General features: G+C 42.6%; 1 protein-coding gene across 4 annotated transcripts in view; it reads left to right on the top strand.

Moving 5' to 3' along the window:
* The window catches only part of ABCA6 (ATP binding cassette subfamily A member 6), a 63155-nt gene that overhangs the window by 11723 nt on the left and 31630 nt on the right, over nt 1–19802 (top strand). For all 4 annotated transcript variants that reach the window (XR_005721714.1, XM_040244410.1, XM_040244411.1 and 1 more), the window contains exons 8-18: nt 2554–2695; nt 3917–4102; nt 4375–4522; nt 5928–6096; nt 9081–9139; nt 13415–13525; nt 13924–14099; nt 14388–14507; nt 16577–16715; nt 17982–18072; nt 19109–19248. Coding sequence is in view for 3 of the 4 variants with exons in the window: in XM_040244410.1 (XP_040100344.1) it covers nt 2554–2695; nt 3917–4102; nt 4375–4522; nt 5928–6096; nt 9081–9139; nt 13415–13525; nt 13924–14099; nt 14388–14507; nt 16577–16715; nt 17982–18072; nt 19109–19248 (1481 nt within the window). In the remaining variant the exon portion in view is untranslated. The remainder of the gene's footprint in view (nt 1–2553; nt 2696–3916; nt 4103–4374; nt 4523–5927; nt 6097–9080; nt 9140–13414; nt 13526–13923; nt 14100–14387; nt 14508–16576; nt 16716–17981; nt 18073–19108; nt 19249–19802) is intronic.

Raw genomic sequence — 19802 nt, 5'->3', positions numbered from 1 at the left:
AAGGAAGAGACTCCAAAAGCAAAGGAGAAAAGGAAAGAGATACCCATTTGAATGCAGAGTTCCAAAGAATAGCAAGAAGAGATAAGAAAGCCTTCTTCAGCGATCAACGCAAAGAAATAGAGAAAAACAATAGAATGGGAAAGACTGTAGATCTCTTCAAGAAAAGGCAGAGGAACCAGAGATCAAATTGCCAACATCTGCTGGATCATGGAAAAAGCAAGAGAGTTCCAGAAAAACATCTATTTCTGCTTTGTTGACTATGCCAAAGCCTTTGACTGTGTGGATCACAAGAAACTGTGGAAAATTCTGGAAGAGATGGGAATACCAGACCACCTGACCTGCCTCTTGAGAAACCTATCTGCAGGTCAGGAAGCAATAATTAGAACTGGACATGGAACAACAGACTGGTTCCAAATAGAAAAGGAGTATGTCAAGGCTATATATTATCACCCTTCTTATTTAACTTATATGCAGAGTACATCATGAGAAACGCTGGGCTGGAAGAAGCACAAGCTGGAATCAAGATTGCTGGGAGAAATATCAATCACCTCAGATATGCAGATGACAAACATCACCCTTATGGCAGAAAGTGAAGAAGAACTAAAGAGCCTCTTGATGAAAGTGAAAGAGGAGAATGAAAAAGTCGGCTTAAAGCTCAGCATTCAGAAAACGAAGATCATGGCATCTGGTCCCATCACTTCATGGCAAATAGATGGGGAAACAGTGGAAATAGTGGCTGACTTTATTTTGGGGGGGCTCCAAAATCACTGCAGATGGTGATTGCAGCCATGAAGTTAAAAGATGCTTACCCCTTGGAAGGAAAATTATGACCAACCTAGACAGCATATTAAAAAGCAGAGACATTACTTTGTCAACAAAGGTCCATCTAGTCAAGGCTATGGTTTTTCCAGTGGTCATGTATGGATGTGAGAGTTGAACTATAAAGAAAGCTGAGTGCTGAAGAACTGATGCTTTTGAACTGTGGTGTTGGAGAAGACTCTTGAGAGTCCCTTGGACTGCAAGGAGATCCAACCAGTCCATCCTAAGGGAGATCAGTCCTGAGTGTTCATTGGAAGGACTGATGCTGAAGCTGAAACTCCAAACACTGTGGCCACCTGATTTGAAGAACTGATTCATTTGAAAAGACCCTGATGCTGGGAAAGATTAAAGGTGGGAGGAGAAGGGGATGATAGAGCATGAGATGGCTGGATGGCATCACCCACTCCATGGACATGAGTCAGTAAACTCCGGGAGTTGGTGATAGACAAGGAGGCCTGGCGTGCTGCAGTCCATGGGGTCACAAAGAGTCAGACACGACGAGGGACTGAACTGAACTGAACTGAAACATGCTCTGTTGGGATATATTCATGCAAATTCCCGATTTTAATAATTACGCTGTTTTCTCCAGCTGTTTCTTATTAGGCAGTTGTAGGTGGAAGGAAGAGCTCTGACGTGAGAGAAAGCCTGCAGCTGCCCTCTCAGTTCTGTTACTGATTTACTGTGGTGACCTTGAGGAGGACCCTTTACCAGGCAGAAGAACTGCCACTTACTCATCTGTAAAATGAGAAGCTTGGGCTAAAACACTCTCCAGGTTTCGTAGATCTAAGACTGACTGCTATTCCTAATGCCCACTTCATAAAAATGTGAGCACCAGCACATCCATAGCAAAACAGTGTGAACACGCAAGGGTGTTGCCGTAATCTGTGTTCCATCATGTCCAACCCTTTGTGACCCCCATGGACTTATAACCCCCCAGGCTCCTCTGACCATGGGATTCTCCAGGCAAGAACACTGGAGTGGGTTGCCATTCCCTTCTCCAGGCTATCTTCCAGACCCAGGGATCAAACCCGTGTCTCCTGCATTGCCGAGGGATTCTTTACCCTGGAGCCACGTGGGAAACCCACCATAATCGGCATCCGTTTTCAGAAAGAAATGCTAACAGGAGCAGCAAGCACGCACTGGGCTCAGTGTGGTTATGAGATTCCAACTTTCTACGGGAGGGAAGGTGGGGCTGCTGCTGGCTGCGGTCCTCAGGAACGACATCATCGGTTGGCCCCCGGTACATCCACGGTCACTGATGGATCACCAGCTGTTGTTTCCTTCCAATTTTATAATGAGAACGCTTTGGTAATATATAACAAAGCTGGAAGCACAAAATGCTTATCTCCTGGAATTCAGCAATTTCACTTCCTTTAGGATGGACTGGTTGGATCTCCTTGCAGTCCAAGGGACTCTCAAGACTCTTCTCCAGCACCACAGTTCAAAAGCATCAATTCTTTGGCGCTCAGCTTTCTTCATAGTCCAACTCTCATATCCATATGTGACTACTGGGAAAACCATAGCTTTTCTAAACAGACTTTCGTTGGCAAAGTGATGCCCCTGCTCTTTAATATTCTGTCCAGGTTCGTCACAGCTTCTCTTCCAAGGGGCAGGGATCTGTTAATAGGTGGCACGTACAAAGGGAGCCGTGCTGTTATCCTTTAAGTATTTTTGTATCTTTTAAATATTTCATAATGAAGTTAAAGCAACTGAAATACTGTTTGTCTTTTTTAGGCTCTCCTGGGGTTTAATCTATGCTGCCTTCATCTTTGTTGCTTCCGTAATCATCACAGTCATCATAACATCTACTGAAATTATCATCCTGACAGGCTTCACAGTCATATTTACTCTCTTTTTCTTGTATGGCTTATCTTTGGTAAGTTCGTACGTTTGCTACCATCATCTCTGTTTTCGGTCTTGGTTATAGGTAACAGGAATAATGTCTGAGCAGGCTCCTGTAGCCACTTCTTTCACGTTTTGTGTGTGTGTATGTGTGCATTTGCTTGAGAAGTCTTCATGAGTATGAGAAAATGATGTAACCTAAATAAAATTGAAACTTTTTTTTTTGCATAAAGGTCTGAATTAATGAAATGATGCATCAAAAAGAAAGAAAATTGTTTTGACTCTAAAAAAATACCTAAGATTTTTATAGATTGATGAGAATGTTCTTAAGGGCTGCTGCTGCTGCTAAGTTGCTTCAGTCGTGTCCAACTCTTTGCGACCCCATAGACGGCAGCCCACCAGGCTCCCCTGTCCCTGGGATTCTCCAGGCAAGAACACTGGAGTGGGGTGCCATTTCCTTCTCCAGTGCATGAAAGTGAAAAGTGAAAATGAAGTCGCTCAGTCGTGTCCGACTCTTAGCGACCTCGTGGACTGCAGCCCACCAGGCTCCTTTGTACATGGGATTTCCCAGGCAATAGTACTGGCTAGACCCACCTTTTTTTCCCCAAAGGTTCCCTGTTGGATGGTAGCTTTTTGCATCTCATCTCCTTGTAACACCCCACCCTTGTCTGACCACCCATGTCACCCTCTCTTCCTTTTCTGCACAGGCTCCTCTGACTTCTCCCACCTTCCAGGGGGTTTTCTGCAAAACACAGTAGATGCTCTTTGTTAATATATTAATTTCTTTCCCTGTTTCCAAGGCTGCACTTTTATCCTTTTCTCAGCTCTTCCTGCAGGCTTTCCAAGTAGATAAGTGGTTAAAAACCGGCCTGCCAGTGCAGGAGACGGGTTCCATCCCTGGGTCAGAAAGATCCCTTGGAGGAGGGCATGGCAACCCACTCCAGTGTTCTTGCCTAGAGAATCCTGTGGACAGAGGAGCCTGGTGGGCTACAGTCCACAGGGTCGCAAAGAGTCGGAACAGAACTTAGCTACTATACAGCAACAGCAGCTCTTCCTGCAGCCTTTCAAGCCCAACATTTAAGTAGGCCAATAAAGATTCTCCTTACAAGGAGGTTGAGAGAAGGATTGAGCATGATTACTCGTTAATGCTGTTCATCGCTGTGTCTGTGATAAACATTTATGTTATGGTACAAAGGTTCTTATTTTGAGGTGGGACCGCTGACCGTCAGTCTGTGCAGTGTCTCGGCTCTTGCAGATTGCTCTGGTATTCCTGATGACCGTGCTGCTAAAGAAAACCTTCCTCACCAGTTTGCTTGTGTTTCTCCTCACCCTCTTCTGGGGGAGCGTGGGATTCACTACGTTTTACCAACAACTTCCTTCACCTTTGAAGTGGATTTTCAGTATCTGTAGCCCCTTTGCCTTCAGTGCTGGTATTAACCAGGTGAGATCAGAATTAATTCTAACATTGTCATCGTTTCTAAGAACCTAGAAAAGACTCTCTTGAAAAACAATTAAGTTCCTATTATTAAAACATTATATTTTTTAAAAATCACTGTTTCCTTCTAATATTGCTTTGATTGCTGTAAAATAGAAAGTTCCCCTAAGGGCCTCATTATGAGGGCTTCTTAGAGAAAATGCTTAATGAAGTGGTAGTTCTTGCTGCTACATTGAATTATATTTCAGTATTTATTATTATTTTTGTTTGAATCTTAGATTATCCACCTGGATTACACTATGAATGGTGTCATTTTTCCTGACGCTTCTGGAGACTCATATATAATGATAGCTACTTTCTCCATGTTGACTTTCGATGCCCTTTTATACTTGGTGTTGGCGTTATACTTTGACAAAATCCTACCCTGTAAGTAATTATGGCTTTTTCCTGACCTCTACTAGTACTGCTCACATTGAAGATGTTTTTCTTAAAAGTTATATATTTTAAGAAATAAGGAATGACAAGATTTCCCATAAAAGACTGAATGATTTCTTTTTCTCTGCTTCATAGCTTTAACGGTCTAAAGGAATTGCTACCTAAAACTAATCATTCTTCTGAATGTGATATAGTGATATACATTATAAATATACAATGATGATCATTTTAATTATATTTTAATTAAATATATTTAATTATAATTATACTTTAATTGTAATTATATTATGATTAAATTACATTATAATTACAATCATGTATTATTCTAATGTAATAATTATATTTTATAACTATATTTTAAAGTTATAATTATATTTTAAATAATGTTACATTTTTCAAAGATCACTGAACGTGTTTTCAAAGGATGATATTGAGGGTTTGAATCAGGACAGGCGGGAATAAATTAGTCCTTTAGATGGTTTTGGTTGGCATAGGGACATTGCATAGTCAAAGTGCCTCTTAACCTTTGTCATATATCGCTCGTATTTACAGAAGTGATCCCCTGGAGGAGGGCAGGGCACCCCACTCCAGTATGCTTGCCTGGAAAATCCCATAGATGGAGGAGCCTGGCAGGCTACAGTCCATGGGGTCACAAAAAGTCAGACTTCACTTTATCACCCAGTCAGATTTTCTTTATCTTGAAAACAACTAAAAAGTTCACATACGTCTAGAATCCCTACACACATACTAGGATCAGCATGCTTTTTTACCTTGCGTGATCCTATTTATATATTTTATTTCTTATGTTTCTTTCACTTTGACTGGATTTAAATTTGTTCTGTATATTCCTACATATCTATTTGTATGTATGTCTGTTTCTTTATCACTTCTGGTTAACATCTGAAGGCTCTTAGTAACAAATGCAATTCCATTTTTTAAAATTCAGAGAATGACCATAGGTTCATCCTGAATAAATCAAGTTCTCCATATACTTTTTATTGATGTGCCATATAGATTTCAGTATTTTGCTCAATCGTACTGTTGAGTGACGTGATTTCTTCAGTTCACAAACATATTTAAAATTATTTTTATGTGCCATGTTAAGGCTTTCCCCGCTCAATATGTGATTTAATCATTATTCTAAACACATTTTAGAAAGCAATTTATTCAAGTCTTTAATTTATACCTTATCAGGGGTTCTCTTATACTGTTTACCTTCTGTAATAATGTCCTTTCTTTTTAATTTCACTCTCAAGACTTCTTCTCAATAATAGGGAGTTAGAAAGCAATATTTGTGATGCTTAAAAGTCCAAGACATTCCGCACCGCTCTAAAGAAGGCTTATGTGCTCACTGTTTTCATGGTACTGAACAAATGTTTTATCATCTCTTGATTAGATGGAAACGAGTCCCATTATTCGCCATTGTTTTTCCTGAACTCGTCACCTTGTATCCAACACCGGAGGACTGGTAACCATGCCGCTGAGAAAGACGTGGACCCTGCGCCCCCCTCTGATGACCACTGTGAGCCCGTAGCCCCAGAATTCCAGGGGAGAGAAGCCGTCAGGTAGTCACACGTGTACTGATGCGTGGGCGCAGGAAATGAGCTTACTGAAAACGTTTATTTAAGCATAGCTGGTTTATAGTGTCCTGTTGCTTTCTGACGCACAGTCGGGTGGCTCAGTCACACATCCTTTTCCACCGTGGTCTGTCACAGGATACTGAACAGAGTTCCCTGCTCTGCCTAGCAGGGCCCTGCCGCTTATCCGTCCTGTTTGTAATAGTTCACCTCTGCTAACCCCAAACTCCCAGCCCCGCCCCCTCCTCCTTGGCAACCAGGTCTGTTTCCGTTTGTGAGTCTGCTCCTGGCTCGTGGGTTTGTTCACCTGTGTCGCGCTTGAGATCCCACGCATCAGAGAGGCCGCGCGCCGTCTGTCTCTCTCTTCCTGCCTTACTGCACGCAGCACGATCGTCTAGCTGCATCCCCGTTGCTGCCAAGGGCGGTTGTCCCATCCTCTTTCGGGGGCGAGGGACACTCCGTGTGTGCGTCCACCGCAGCCTCTCCATCCGCTCCTCGATGGACCCTGAGGCTGTTTCCGTGGCTCGCCGGCTGTAGATGGTGCTGCTGTGGACGCCGGCGCGCACGTACCCTTTTGGATTAGAGTTTTCTCCGGATATACGCCCAGGAACGGGACTGCTGGATCATATGGCAGCTCTGGTTTCAGTTTATTGAGGAATATGGCGTGCTGTCTAGGGCTTCCCTGGTGCCTCAGGCCTGGGTGCGATCCCTGGGTCGGGGAGACCCTCTGCAGAAGGAAATGGCACCCACTCCAGTGTTCTCGCCTGGAGAATCCTATGGACAGAGGAGCCTGGCGGGCTACAGTCCACGGGGTCACAAAGAGTTGGACACGACTAAGTGACTCCACTTTCAGTTTCCATACTGTTTTCCATAGTGGCTAAAATAAATGAAATATTAACCAATGGCAGTGGGGTGAACCTGAAGCAAAATATTGAAGAACAAATTTGTAAATGTCACTTTGAACTCCTCCACCACCATCACCGACAGTGTCCATACGATAGGGAAAGTCCCATTTGCTCAGCACCGTGCAATATCGCCGCTTTACCCTCTGTCTAGGCTCCCCCTGCCTCGGACTGTCCGCCCCGGCTTCTGAGTTTTGCTGGTCTTCAGTTCAGTTCAGTCGCTCAGTCGTGTCCGACTCTTTGCGACCCCATGAATCGCAGCACGCCAGGCCTCCCTGTCCATCACCATCTCCCAGAGTTCACTCAGACTCACATCCATCGAGTCAGTGATGCCATCCAGCCATCTCATCCTCTGTCGTCCCCTTCTCCTCCTGCCCCCAATCCCTCCCAGCATCAGAGTCTTTTCCAATGAGTCAGCTCTTCACATGAGGTGGCCAAACTACTGGAGCTTCAGCTTCAGCATCATTCCTTCCAAAGAAATCCCAGGACTTATCTCCTTCAGAAAGGACTGGTTGGATCTCCTTGCAGTCCAAGGGACTCTCAAGAGTCTTCTCCAACACCACAGTTCAAAAGCATCAATTCTTCGGTGCTCAGCTTTCTTCACAGTCCAACTCTCGCACCCGTACATGACCACAGGAAAAACCATAGCCTTGACTAGACGGACCTTTGTTGGAAAAGTAATGTCTCTGCTTTTCAATATGCTGTCTAGGTTGATCATAACTTTTCTTCCAAGGAGTAAGCGTCTTTTAATTTCATGGCTGCAGTCACCACCTGCAGTGATTTTGGAGCCCCCAAAAATAAAAGTCTGACACTGTTTCCACTGTTTCCCCATCTATTTCCCATGCTGGTCTTAGGGTCTCTAAACCCTTTCCTCTGTACTTTTGACTGGCTTCTACTGTCTAATGGAAAAAGTAAGAAATTTGGAATCAGTGTGTCTGCTCCAAACACTGTCGCTTGTCATCTTGAAATCCAAAAACAACCAGCCTCTCCCAAGGGGAAGTTTATGTATTAAAATAAAATGCTGAGGTCCCACGCCCATGGGGTCCCACTATACCCAGAGAGGCAGAAATAAAGTATCCTCTTGGGTTCAGCAGCTTTGACGCCTTTTCTTTTAAATCTCCAGACTCTTTGCTCTAACCTGCCCACCGCCAGCATTCCTGGTTGATAAAAGTCCTTACCTTTATTCTCATTCAGGGTCAGAAAGGAGGGTGAAGTTTCCCTTTGAACTCAAAGATGCATTATATGTGGTCTTATAAGGTCCTGACATTGCTCATCTGTCTGAGCTTGATTCTTGCTTTGCCCTGTATCTGTTTCCTTTGAAATTTTAGTGTGTATTCAAGCTTGGTGATCACTGATCTAGAAGTGTGTGTGTGTGTGTGTGTGTGTGTGTGTGTGTGTGTGTGAGTTTGATGAACAATCCCAGGTGACACAGAGCTAAAGAATCCGCCTGCCCATGCAGGTGATAAAAAAGGCCCGGGTTTGATCCCTGGCAGGTCCTCTGGAGGAGGAAATGGCAAGCCATCCAGTATTCTTGCCTGGAGAATTGCACGGGCAGAGGGGCCTGGCGGGCTGCGTCCACGGGGCTGCATAGACCCGACATGACTGAGCACGCACGTTTATTTGGCTGCACTGGGTCTTGGTCGTGGCGTGCAGGATCTTTCTGACCTTCTTTGATGCATGTGGGGTCTATTGCTGTGACATGTGAACCCTTAGTTGTGGCTGTGGGGTCTGGTTCGATGACCAGGGATCAAACTCAGGCTCCCCGTTATCCACTGGGCCACCAGAGCACGCTCAGTTGCTAAGCCTCAGCTGGCTCTTTGCAGTCCCGTGGACTGTAGCCCGCCAGGCTCCTCTCTCACCCTAACTGTAACTTTCTAAAGGGGCTCTTTAATTTTCCCCCTTGGAGGAAGCGTTTAGTCAGATATAAGTCTTGGTCTTTCTGAGTAGACTATTGTGTCATCTTTTTTCACATAAAGTTGGCTGCCTCTCTATAACTCAAGTTATTCATGATCTGTACAATTTCAACTTTTCTATTGGCTACCTAAGCACCCATTTTTTTTTTCATTTCAGAATCAGAAATGTTAAAAAAGTATATAAAGAAAAGACTGGAAAAGTGGAAGTATTGAAAGGTAAAGAAAAACTTGCATTGTTTCCTTGACTTCTTAAAAAGATGGAAAAAGTTCAGTGTAAAAAATTACAGATTATAGATAAGCAAAGCAGAAGAAAGTACAAACAGCCTACCTCCACTGCCTGGAAACTCACCACAATTAAGAATTGGATGTAAAACCCTTCCAGATGTCTCATGGATCTACTTATCTACGAAAATGGAAGCATACAAAGAAAAATGTCACTTCATTTTAAAAGATGACTTTGCTGTTAGCGATACTTTATTGTGTTTGCACTGTAAGGAAAGAGTATCTAGGCTTAAAATGGATAAATTTTTATCCTCAGTTCAGTTCAGTTCAGTTCAGTCGCTCAGTCGTGTCCAACTCTTTGCGACCCCATGAATCGCAGCACGCCAGGCCTCCCTGTCCATCACCATCTCCCGGAGTTCACTCAGACTCACATCCATCGAGTCAGTGATGCCATCCAGCCATCTCATCCTCGGTCATCCCCTTCTCTTCCTGCCCTCAATCCCTCCCAGCATCAGAGTCTTTTCCAATGAGTCAGCTCTTCACATGAGGTGGCCAAACTACTGGAGCTTCAGCTTTAGCATCATTCCCTCCAAAGAAATCCCAGGGCTGATCTCCTTCAGAATGGACTGGTTGGATCTCCTTGCAGTCCAAGGGACTCTCAAGAGTCTTCTCCAACATCACAGTTCAAAAGCATCAATTCTTCGGTGCTCAGCTTTCTTCACAGTCCAACTCTCACATCCATACATGACCACAGGAAAAACCATAGCCTTGACTAGACGGACCTTAGTCAGCAAAGTAATGTCTCTACTTTTGAATATGCTATCTAGGTTGGTCATCACTTTTCTTCCAAGGAGCAAGCATCTTTTAATTTCATGGCTGCAGTCACCATCTGCAGTGATTTTGGAGCCCAAAAAAATAAAGTCTGACACTGTTTCTACTGTTTCCCCATCTATTTCCCATGAAGTGATGGGACAGATGCCATGATCTTCGTTTTCTGAATGTTGAGCTTTAGGCCAACTTTTTCGCTCTCCTCTTTCACTTTCATCAAGAGGCTTTTTAGCTCCTCTTCACTTTCTGCCGTAAGGGTGGGAATATACATAGTTCATATGTATTGGCAAGATCCAGTTCAGTTCAGTTCAGTCACTCAGTCGTGTCCGACTCTTTGCGACCCCATGAATCGCAGCACGCCAGGCCTCCCTGTCCATCACCAACTCCCAGAGTTCACTCAGACTCACGTCCATCGAGTCGGTGATGCCATCCAGCCATCTCATCCTTTGTCGTCCCCTTCTCCTCCTGCCCCCAATCCCTCCCAGCATCAGAGTCTTTTCCAATGAGTCAGCTCTTCGCATGAGGTGGCCAGAGTACTGCAAGATTAACATAAGACAAATAACACCTTTGTTGTTGTTCTTGTTTAGTTGCTAAGTTGTGTCTGACTCTTTGTGACCCCATGGACTGTAGCCCACCAGGCTCCTCTGTCCATGGAATTTCCCAAGCAAGAATACTGGAGTGGGTTGCCATTCCCTTCTCCAAGGCATCTTCCCGACTCAGGGTCTCCTGCGCTGCAGGCAGATGCTTTACCCCTGAGCCACAAGTCAGTATCCTACAATAACCATAGTTTATGATTTCTAGGGAACTGACATATTTGAAACTGAGTATTCTCACAAATATATTTTTCTATGACAAACAAACGTTTGTAGCAAGCATCAAAGTTAGTGGTGACATTTCATAGAGGACAGCTTGCTGTATAGATAATTATTTTTAGGAGGAATATCTTTTTAGAAGAGACAGAAGCCTTAACAGCTAAAAAAGGAAGAGCCATCAATCCTCCCAAGGTTGCGAGTTCTCGGTCCACTTTGCTTATGTTACATGTATTTTCTAACAAATGCAGGTCCCTTAGCTCAATTTTCCTTCTTCCTTTGAGAGTATGTCTTCCCTTTGAAAATTTAATGTCCTTGTGTAAACCTGTTGGCTTTTTTCCTAGTTGATGGAAACTGTTGTTGTTATTCACTTTCCCGTCTGCAGCTTTTAAAAACGGCTCCTTACATTGTGCGTTTAAGATGGATAAATGGAAAGGCTCCCACATGTATTTCTTCCTGACAGTTGAAGTTTATTTTTATCCGAAAGCATCTAGACCTGTGGTTTCTTTTTTAAATTATAGCCAAAGACACATTAAAGTATTTTTAAATATCTCATTTCAATTTTCAGAGCCCAGTATGAACCACTTTTGCCCTCATCGATATGTCTAAATAGTTCCAACTTCTGCAAGGATTTGTTCTATTTTTAAAAGTAGCAGAACTTTAAAAAATTTTAGAGCATTGAACATCAATAGGTGTAAAAATATATGAAACAACCCATTGGAGTTGCTCTTCGGGAAGTAAAGGTGGGAGCTGTCCCTCTTGTCTTTCTCCCTCCGAGGCAGCTGGTTCATGCGGCCACTGGGAACGCCTTTGAAAACATGCCCTTGAAATAACTTGTCTGTAGTGAAGGACAGGGAAGCCTGGTGTGCTGCAGTTCATGGGGTCGCAAAGAGTCAGACACGGCTTAGTGAGTGAATAATAACAGTCTAATAGCTGAATGGAGTTAAATAGCATTCCCTTCTAGGGATACCATGACTTACTTAACTCACACACTAGTGTATGAACTTCATTTTGTTTTCAGTTTTTACACTGTCATAAAAACACTATCGTGAACATTCTTGCTCAGTCTTTGTAAAGATTGCTAATAACTTCCCGAATAAAAATTTCTAGAAACAGAATTATTCAAATGGGTCCATATTTTTAAGATTCTTGGTTGAAGTACCAAATCATTTCCTTCCAAGATTATAAAAATTCATACTCCCACAAGCAGTTATTAACAACAAAAGTAATAGTAGCAACGAACACTCAAGGCTTATTGAGCACCTAGTGTGTGCTGAGAAGAATGCTCAGGGACCCGCCTGGACATTTCCTTTAACCCAGGAGATCCTGACTCCTCTTCCACTTTACATATGAGGAAACTGAGGCTTCCGTTTCTTTTTTCAGATCATTTGTGTAATTTTCTGGATAACTAGTGTCCCTTTTATCCTTGAAAACACTGATCTTTTCCCCTTTAAAAACAATAAGCATCAGATGTGTTAGTGCGCTTCTTTAGTTTTCTCCATATTGTTTATTAGTTAACTCATATTTGTGACAGGTTCGAAAGCTTATTTCATTGATTTTAATTTCTTATCTTGACTCTGGTCCATTTTAGGTTTCTTTCTGATTCTATTGGTCACTGTATTCTAGACCGATAATATATTATTTTATTTATTAGGTTTTCTCCACTGTATAACTGTATTAGTAATATCTTAATTATTATGGTTCTCAAATATATTTTAATATCTTGCAGCCAAGACTGATCTCTTACTATTCTGCAGATTTTCCTAATCATTTGAGTCTATTCTTCCAATGACCTTTTAGAATCTTTCAGTCAAATTCAAGTGAGGGTTTATGGATTAGATTACAACAGGAAGCATTTTCTCTTATAATTATTTTTTACTAGTATATTTAATAACTGAGTAAACCAGCCTTATAAAGTTTTGTCTATCATCCAGATAGAAAATAGATGAACTGAAAGTTCAGTCCAGTCATTAAATTCAATATTATTAGAAAGTAGGTCACTCATTTTAACTGAAAGAACTTGACCATTTAGATACAATGTTTTACAAGATTCTTAAGAATTTCATCTTGTTCTGTTCAACAACTTTCTGTAATGAAGTTTGGATTTCACATGGTGGTAAAGCAAATAAAGGAAAAATAATATCTCAAAGAATTTTTAGCTAAATGATTTTTCTATTGACATGAAAACACAATACTTTTAACAAAAGAATAGAGAAATGGAATTAAGGTGAAATACAGATTTTTGGTGAATGTGTTTTAAAAGATAATTAATGCCATGATAAAGGTTTATGATTAAATATTTGAAAAGGCAGCCTAGAAAAAAATAGAGTACAGAAAAAGTTTATAAATATATTTACATATTCATATGTGCAAATATACACATGCAAATGTATTATAATGTGGCTATTGGGAATAATTGTTGATTTTTATCTTAAGTGATTGTGTTTATTTCTCAAATATTCTACAGTAAAGATGTTATTTTAGCAACCAGGAAAATAATGAATATTATGTATTTTAAACTGTTGAAATGCTTCAAATATACAATTAACATAAAGTGTCTCGTTCTGTTTTTAGAAATGACCCTATCTATTGCCCTCTTATTTATAATACTGATGTTTTGTTCTGAAAATAGGCTTGTGCTTTGACATCTATGAAGGTCAGATCACGGCAATTCTGGGTCACAGTGGGGCTGGCAAATCGGCGTTGCTGCGCGTCCTTAGCGGGTCGTCTGTTCCAACAGAAGGTGGGCAAAAGATGCTTCCCAAAGGCAAGCAGCCTGAGCACAGGATGGGGCCGTGTGTGCCTTTTTCGTTTTCAGGTTGTAATTTAACCGCCTTAGAGGAAATGATGTTCGTTTATCTAAAGCTGTTTACCAGAGCTACAGGATTTTATATATATTTTCAATTTCCCAAATTTTCATGAAAATCCTGATCTTTGTTGCTGTGTGATATTTCAGGGGAGATTCTGTATACACTATTCTCATATCTATGCTGAGAATAGTTAGCAGTTGTTAATAAATTATAAAATCATCATTTTAGATACTTCTGAATATATGCCAATATTTTCCTGCATAAGATCTACAGACATTAATAAAATGTATTATCTCACCAGAGTTAAATTATTTTTAACTTCTATTCTTAGGATCAGTTACCATCTATAATAAAAATCTCTCTGAAATGCAAGACTTGGAGGAAATCCAAAAGATAACTGGTGTTTGTCCTCAATTCAATGTTCAGTTTGACACGCTCACTGTAAAGGAGAACCTCAGGCTGTTTGCAAAAATAAAAGGAATTCAGCCAAAGGATGTGGAACAAGAGGTACATGGGTGTGCTCAGAGTCTCTGAACTGCCGCACATTCGCCAAGTTAAATCAGTGATTTACTGCTCTCTTGTAAATTAAATGCAGGCAGTGAGATCCTTTAATATATATATATATATATATATATGGGCTTCCCTGGTAGGTCAGCTGGTAAAGAATCCACATGCAATGTGGGAGACCTGGGTTTTATCCCTGGGTTAGGAAGAACCCCTGGAGAAGGGAATGGCTACCAATTCCATATAATATGAATCATCTTGGATTTCAAGCTTTGTATATTTCTTGTCTAGGTACAAAGAGTTTTATTGGAATTGGACATACAGAACATTCAGGATAATCTTGCTACACTTTTAAGTGAAGGTCAAAAAAGAAAGCTGACCATTGGGATTGCCCTTTTAGGAGATCCTCAAGTAAGTGAGATTATACATGAGCAGGACTGCAGAGTGAGCGTCAGGACAAGGTCCAGCTCGTGTGTGTGTGTGTGTGTGTGTGTATGTGTGTGTGTGTGCACGCGTGTGTGTGCGTGTGTGTGTGCATGTGTGCATGTGTGTGCGCGTGTGTGTGTGTGTAATAAAAACATTTTACTGTAAACACAGATGTTTCTTCCTCTTCCTCCTTCCTCTTCTTTCTCTCGTCCTTCTTGAAACCTAACTGACCTACCCTACACACTATGTGACCTCCAGGTGCGTGGCGCAGTGATTTAATATTCCTGTGCATTACAGAATGACCGCCACCATCAATCTAGCCATCTGCCATCGCGCAAAGTAACTGGGATACTATTGACTAGGCCCCATGCAGCGCACTGGACGGGGCTCATTTACTTTGTGACTGGAGGTTGCTGCCTATTTCACTCATCCTCCCTCCCCGCTCCCTTCTGGCAACCACCTGTTCCTTCTCTCTGCCTGTGAGTTTGTTTCTGTTTTGTTCCGTTTGCTAGTTTGCTTTGATTCTTAGATTCCGCATGGAAATGGGGTCATGCAGCATCTGTCCTTCTCTCTGTGACTTCTTTGGCTTTATACCTAGACTGTAATACGCTCCAGGTCTATCCCTGTGGTCACAAAGGCAAGCGTTCATTCTACGTTTGGCTGAGTAATATTCCACTATAGGTGAAGTCGCTCAGTCGTGTCCGATTCTTTGCGACCCCATGGACTGTAGCCCACCAGGCTCCTCCATCCATGGGATTCTCCAGGCAAGAATACTGGAGTGGGTTGCCATTTCCTTCTCCAGGGGATCTTCCCGACCCAGGGATCGAACCCAGGTCTCCCGCATTGGAGGCAGACGCTTTAACCTCTGAGCCACCAGGGAAGCCTGCTTAATATTCCACTATAGATACATATATACGCCACACCTTCTTTATCCATTCCCTATCGATGGACGTTTAGGTGGCTTCCATATCTTGGATACTATAAATAACACTGCAGTGAACATAAGGACACATGTGTCTTTTTGAATTAGTGTTTTGGGTTGTTTTTGTGGATTGTTTTTTGGAAAAATACAGAAGTTAACTTTCTGGATTGTATGGTGGTTTTATTTTCAATTTCAGCTTTTGAGGAAACCCCATACTGTTTTCCATGGTGACTGTACCAATGCACATCCCCAGCAACAGTGCACAAGGTCCCTATTTTTCCCACATCCTTACCAGTGTGTGTTATCTTTTGTCTTTTGGATAAGAGCCATTCGGACAGGTGTGAGTGATATCTCATTGTGATTTTGATGTGCATTTTTTTCCCCTGATGGTTAATGATGTTCAATAGCTCATGTGTCTGTTGGCTATAAATATGTCTTCTTTGAAAACTGTCTGTTCAGATACCTTGACCATTTTGTAATCAGGTTATTTCTTTTATATAGAGTCGTGTGAGTCCTTCGTATATTTTGGATGTTAATTCCTTATTGGTCAAATCATTTGCAAGCATCTTTTCCCACGTGGTAGGCAGCCTTTTGGGTTTTTTGATAGTTTCCTTCCCCCTGCAAAAACGTTTTATTTTGTTTTTATAGTTATTTCAGTCATCTATTTTATTTTAGAATTTATTCTTATTTATTTTTTAATTTTTTGGCCACACCACATGGCCTGTGAGAGCTTGGTTCCCAACCAGGGATCAAACCTGCGTCCCCTGCATTGGAAATGCAGAGTCTTAGCCACTGGACTGCCAGGGAGGTCCCTGCAAAAGCTTGTGAGCTTGAAGCATTCCCATTCGTTTATTTTTGCTTTGGCTTCCCTTGCCTGAGGAGGCGTATCCAAAAAAATACTGCTAAGACCAATGTCAAAGAATGAAGCTCTTCTTTCACCCCTGAAAGTGGTCCAGTTTTCATTATAATGTATCCAGAGAGAGCATACTATCTGTAACCATGAGTGTCAGTATATTGGATACAAGTGGTGGGCAGTCATTATTTGGCACCGTTTTTATTGTTTCCCATATTCCACCATGGAGACAGTTAACAAGGTCAAGAGAAATGGTGTCTATATCTTCATCCACCATAGGTTTTGCTATTAGATGAGCCAACTGCGGGATTGGATCCTTTCTCAAGACATCGAGTATGGAACTTCCTCAGGGAGCGCAAAGCAGGCCGCGTGATCCTCCTGAGCACCAACCTGACGGATGAAGCGGACATCCTGGCTGGTAACTGTGGCTTCTATCTCAGTCTGACAATGAAGAATTCGGGAGGCATGGATTCCCAGGGCAAGACTGCTGCTCTTGTTCCCTCAGTGTGTCTATACTGCACAGGAATCCGGGGAATGGCTGCCATCTAGTCCCACTGTAGAATTCCTTACCAGCTCTGCATGTGCCGGACTGTGGGCACTAATGAAACCGTGTGGACAGCTTTTCAGATCAGCTCTTGATTAGTTTCAGCATGCCAATCTTCTTTCATGTCTATGTGGTTGGAAAATGTCCCCTCATTTTTTATCGTCCAGAATAGAAGATATGCTTATGGAATTTATGGTGTGTTTTATTTTTTTTCAAGAAATATCAGAGGCCACTGAAGTAGACTGGAATGCAGAAGCTCATTTTTTTATTAATTTAATTTTTTAACTTTTTATCTTCTATTGGAATATAGTCGATGAGCAGTTTTGTAATAGTTCCAGTTGCACAGCAGAGAAATTCAGTTAAACATATCAGCTCAGTTCAGTCGCTCAGTATCTGACTCTTTGCAACCCCATGGACTGCAGCACGCCAGGCCTCCCTGTCCATCACCAACTCCTGGAGCTTGCTCAGACTCATGTCCATTGATTTGGTGATGCCATTCAACCATCTCATCCTCTGTCTTCCCCATCTCCTCCTGCTTTCAATCTTTCCCAGCATCAGGGTCTTTTCTAATGAGTCAGCTCTTGGCATCAGGTGGCCAAAATACTGGAGTTTCAGCTTCAACATCAGTCTTTCCATTGAATATTCAGGACTGATTTCCTTTAGGATGGACTGGTTGGATCTCCTTGCAGTCCAAGGGACTCTCAAGAGTCTCCTCCAACACCACAGTTCAAAACATACATTTATCCACTCTCCCATGCAGAAGCTTATTTTATTTACTTTTAACTTTATTTTATACACAATAACATTTTTACATTTTTTTAAACATTAAAATCATTTTGTGTTGGGGTATAGTTGATTAACAGTGTTGCAATAGTTTCAGGCAAACAGCAAAGGGACTCAGCCGTACATACACATGTATCCTTTCTCCCCCAAACGCCCCTCCCTTCCAGGCTGGCAGCAGCTCATTTTAAATGTCCATTTCAGTGCACGGTTCATGTTTTAAAAGCCCATGAGATGGAGTTAGGCCCCCACAGGACACTTCTTCTTTGGAAATCTGAGTCCTGGCACCCCCCCGCCATGTTTTCCACACAGTGAGGAGGTGATGACCCCGTCTTCCCTCTCTCGCTTCTTTCTGCTCAGATAGGAAAGTGATCCTGTCCAATGGGAGGCTGAAGTGTGCGGGCTCCTCTGTCTTTCTGAAGCGAAGATGGGGTCTTGGCTATCACCTAAGGTAAAGGCACCGGGGGTGGCCTGGCTCTGTAGACACACCTTCAGTGATGGGCTGTCTCCGAGGTGGGCCGCCCTGAGAGAGACTGGGATCTCACGCTCCAGCTTGCTCAGCTGGGTTGGTCCGGGTCTGCCTCATGCTCCTCTGTGTTCTTGCCGCCTGCATCTTCACGAGTGCTGAGCACGGGGCAGATTTCAAAGGGAGAAGCCCTGGTGGACTGACGGTGGGGGGGTCTCCCTGACCCCCATCCAGGCTGAAGCTGTGGGTGGTCTGACCTCGTGGACCCCCGTCCAGGCTGAGGCCATGTGTGATCTAACCTCCTGGACCCCCGTCCAGGCTGAGGCCATGGGTGTCTGACCTCCTGGACCCCCGTCCAGGCTGAGGCCGTGGGTGGTCTGACCTCCCGGACCCCCGTCCAGGCTGAGGCCGTGTGTGGTCTGACAGGCCTCGCCCTTTGCCTGCCCTGAATCTCCTCAGCTGACCCAGGCAGTACTCCGGGAGATGGCCATCCTTTCACAGGACACAAAGTCAAGTCCTTCCAGAAGCTACCATCAACAGGGAGTAAACCTGGAGACAAAGAGTGGAGGACTGTGTCTGACCAGCAAGTGTGTCCAGGCCAAACCAATACTTTTTGGAAAAAACCTTGATGATGAAACAAAACATGGGTGAAGGGCAGATTTCCCTATTAGACACTAATTTTCTAACATCTGCACAGTCTGATGTAATAATTATTTTCCTTAAGAAATCTCTTCTGCCTAGTGTTCCTGCCTGCCTCTGTTTCTCTTCATACTTGACATGTCATTTTAATCGCATTATTTCTTTTTGTGTACTTACAGTTGTTTTGAGCTGATACATCTCTGTATAGATCCCAAGATTTTCCAAACTGATGACATCATTATTACTGTTATTATTTCCTCATTTGTTTGCTCCCTAAAGCCAAGTAAACTAATACACAAAGGCTAGAAATATGATAAGAGCTCTGTATTTGTGGCAGCGGTAGAGAAAACACAAATGAACTGTCTTTCCTTTTACGTATTAGTTTGTACAGAAATGAAACGTGTGATCCAGAAAAAATAACATCCCTCATTAATCACCACATCCCTGATGCTAAGTTGAAAACGGAAAGCAAAGAAAAGCTTGTGTATACATTGCCTGCGGAAAGGACAAATAAATTTCCAGGTAATTTAAGTACAAGTACAAGGGGACGAACTTGGGAACACGTGTTCACACCATTATTACAGCTTTCATATGTGGTGGATTTGGATTTTGTTTGGGGTTGAGTTTCTCAAGGAGCTGAAGCTGAGATGAGAACTTCCAAGTGGAGCTGTCCAACGGCCAAGTGGATAGTTGGTTATGGGATACAGGAATTCAGAGAGCAGACTGAGAGCTGAATCTGGGAATCACTCACGCAGTGATTCGGGTTGAATCTATTGAATCTGCATATTAGATGTATTTAATGCAAGGGATTGGATTAATGAGCAGGTGGCATAGGACTGAACCCTCGAGAGAGAGTGGAGGACGCGTCTGAGTGCGGTGGAGATCCGCAGCCCCCAGGGCAGTTGAAGGAGAAACAAGAGTTGGTTCTTATTAACTCAAGGGAGAAAATGTTTCCAGAAGGAGGGTATAGTCAACAGCTTTGAATGTCACTAAATTTTAAAAAGAGAGAGACCAAGTTAAAAGAATAAAAACAAAAAATTCCCCCCACCCCTGCCAAGAAAATGTATTCATTGAAT

Source organism: Oryx dammah, unplaced genomic scaffold (assembly GCF_014754425.2).
Source record: "Oryx dammah isolate SB20612 unplaced genomic scaffold, SCBI_Odam_1.1 HiC_scaffold_8, whole genome shotgun sequence".
In the NCBI taxonomy this organism is placed as follows: Eukaryota; Metazoa; Chordata; class Mammalia; order Artiodactyla; family Bovidae; genus Oryx; species Oryx dammah.
Note: the sequence above shows the minus strand (reverse complement) of the source record. Positions and strands in the feature narration are given on the sequence as shown.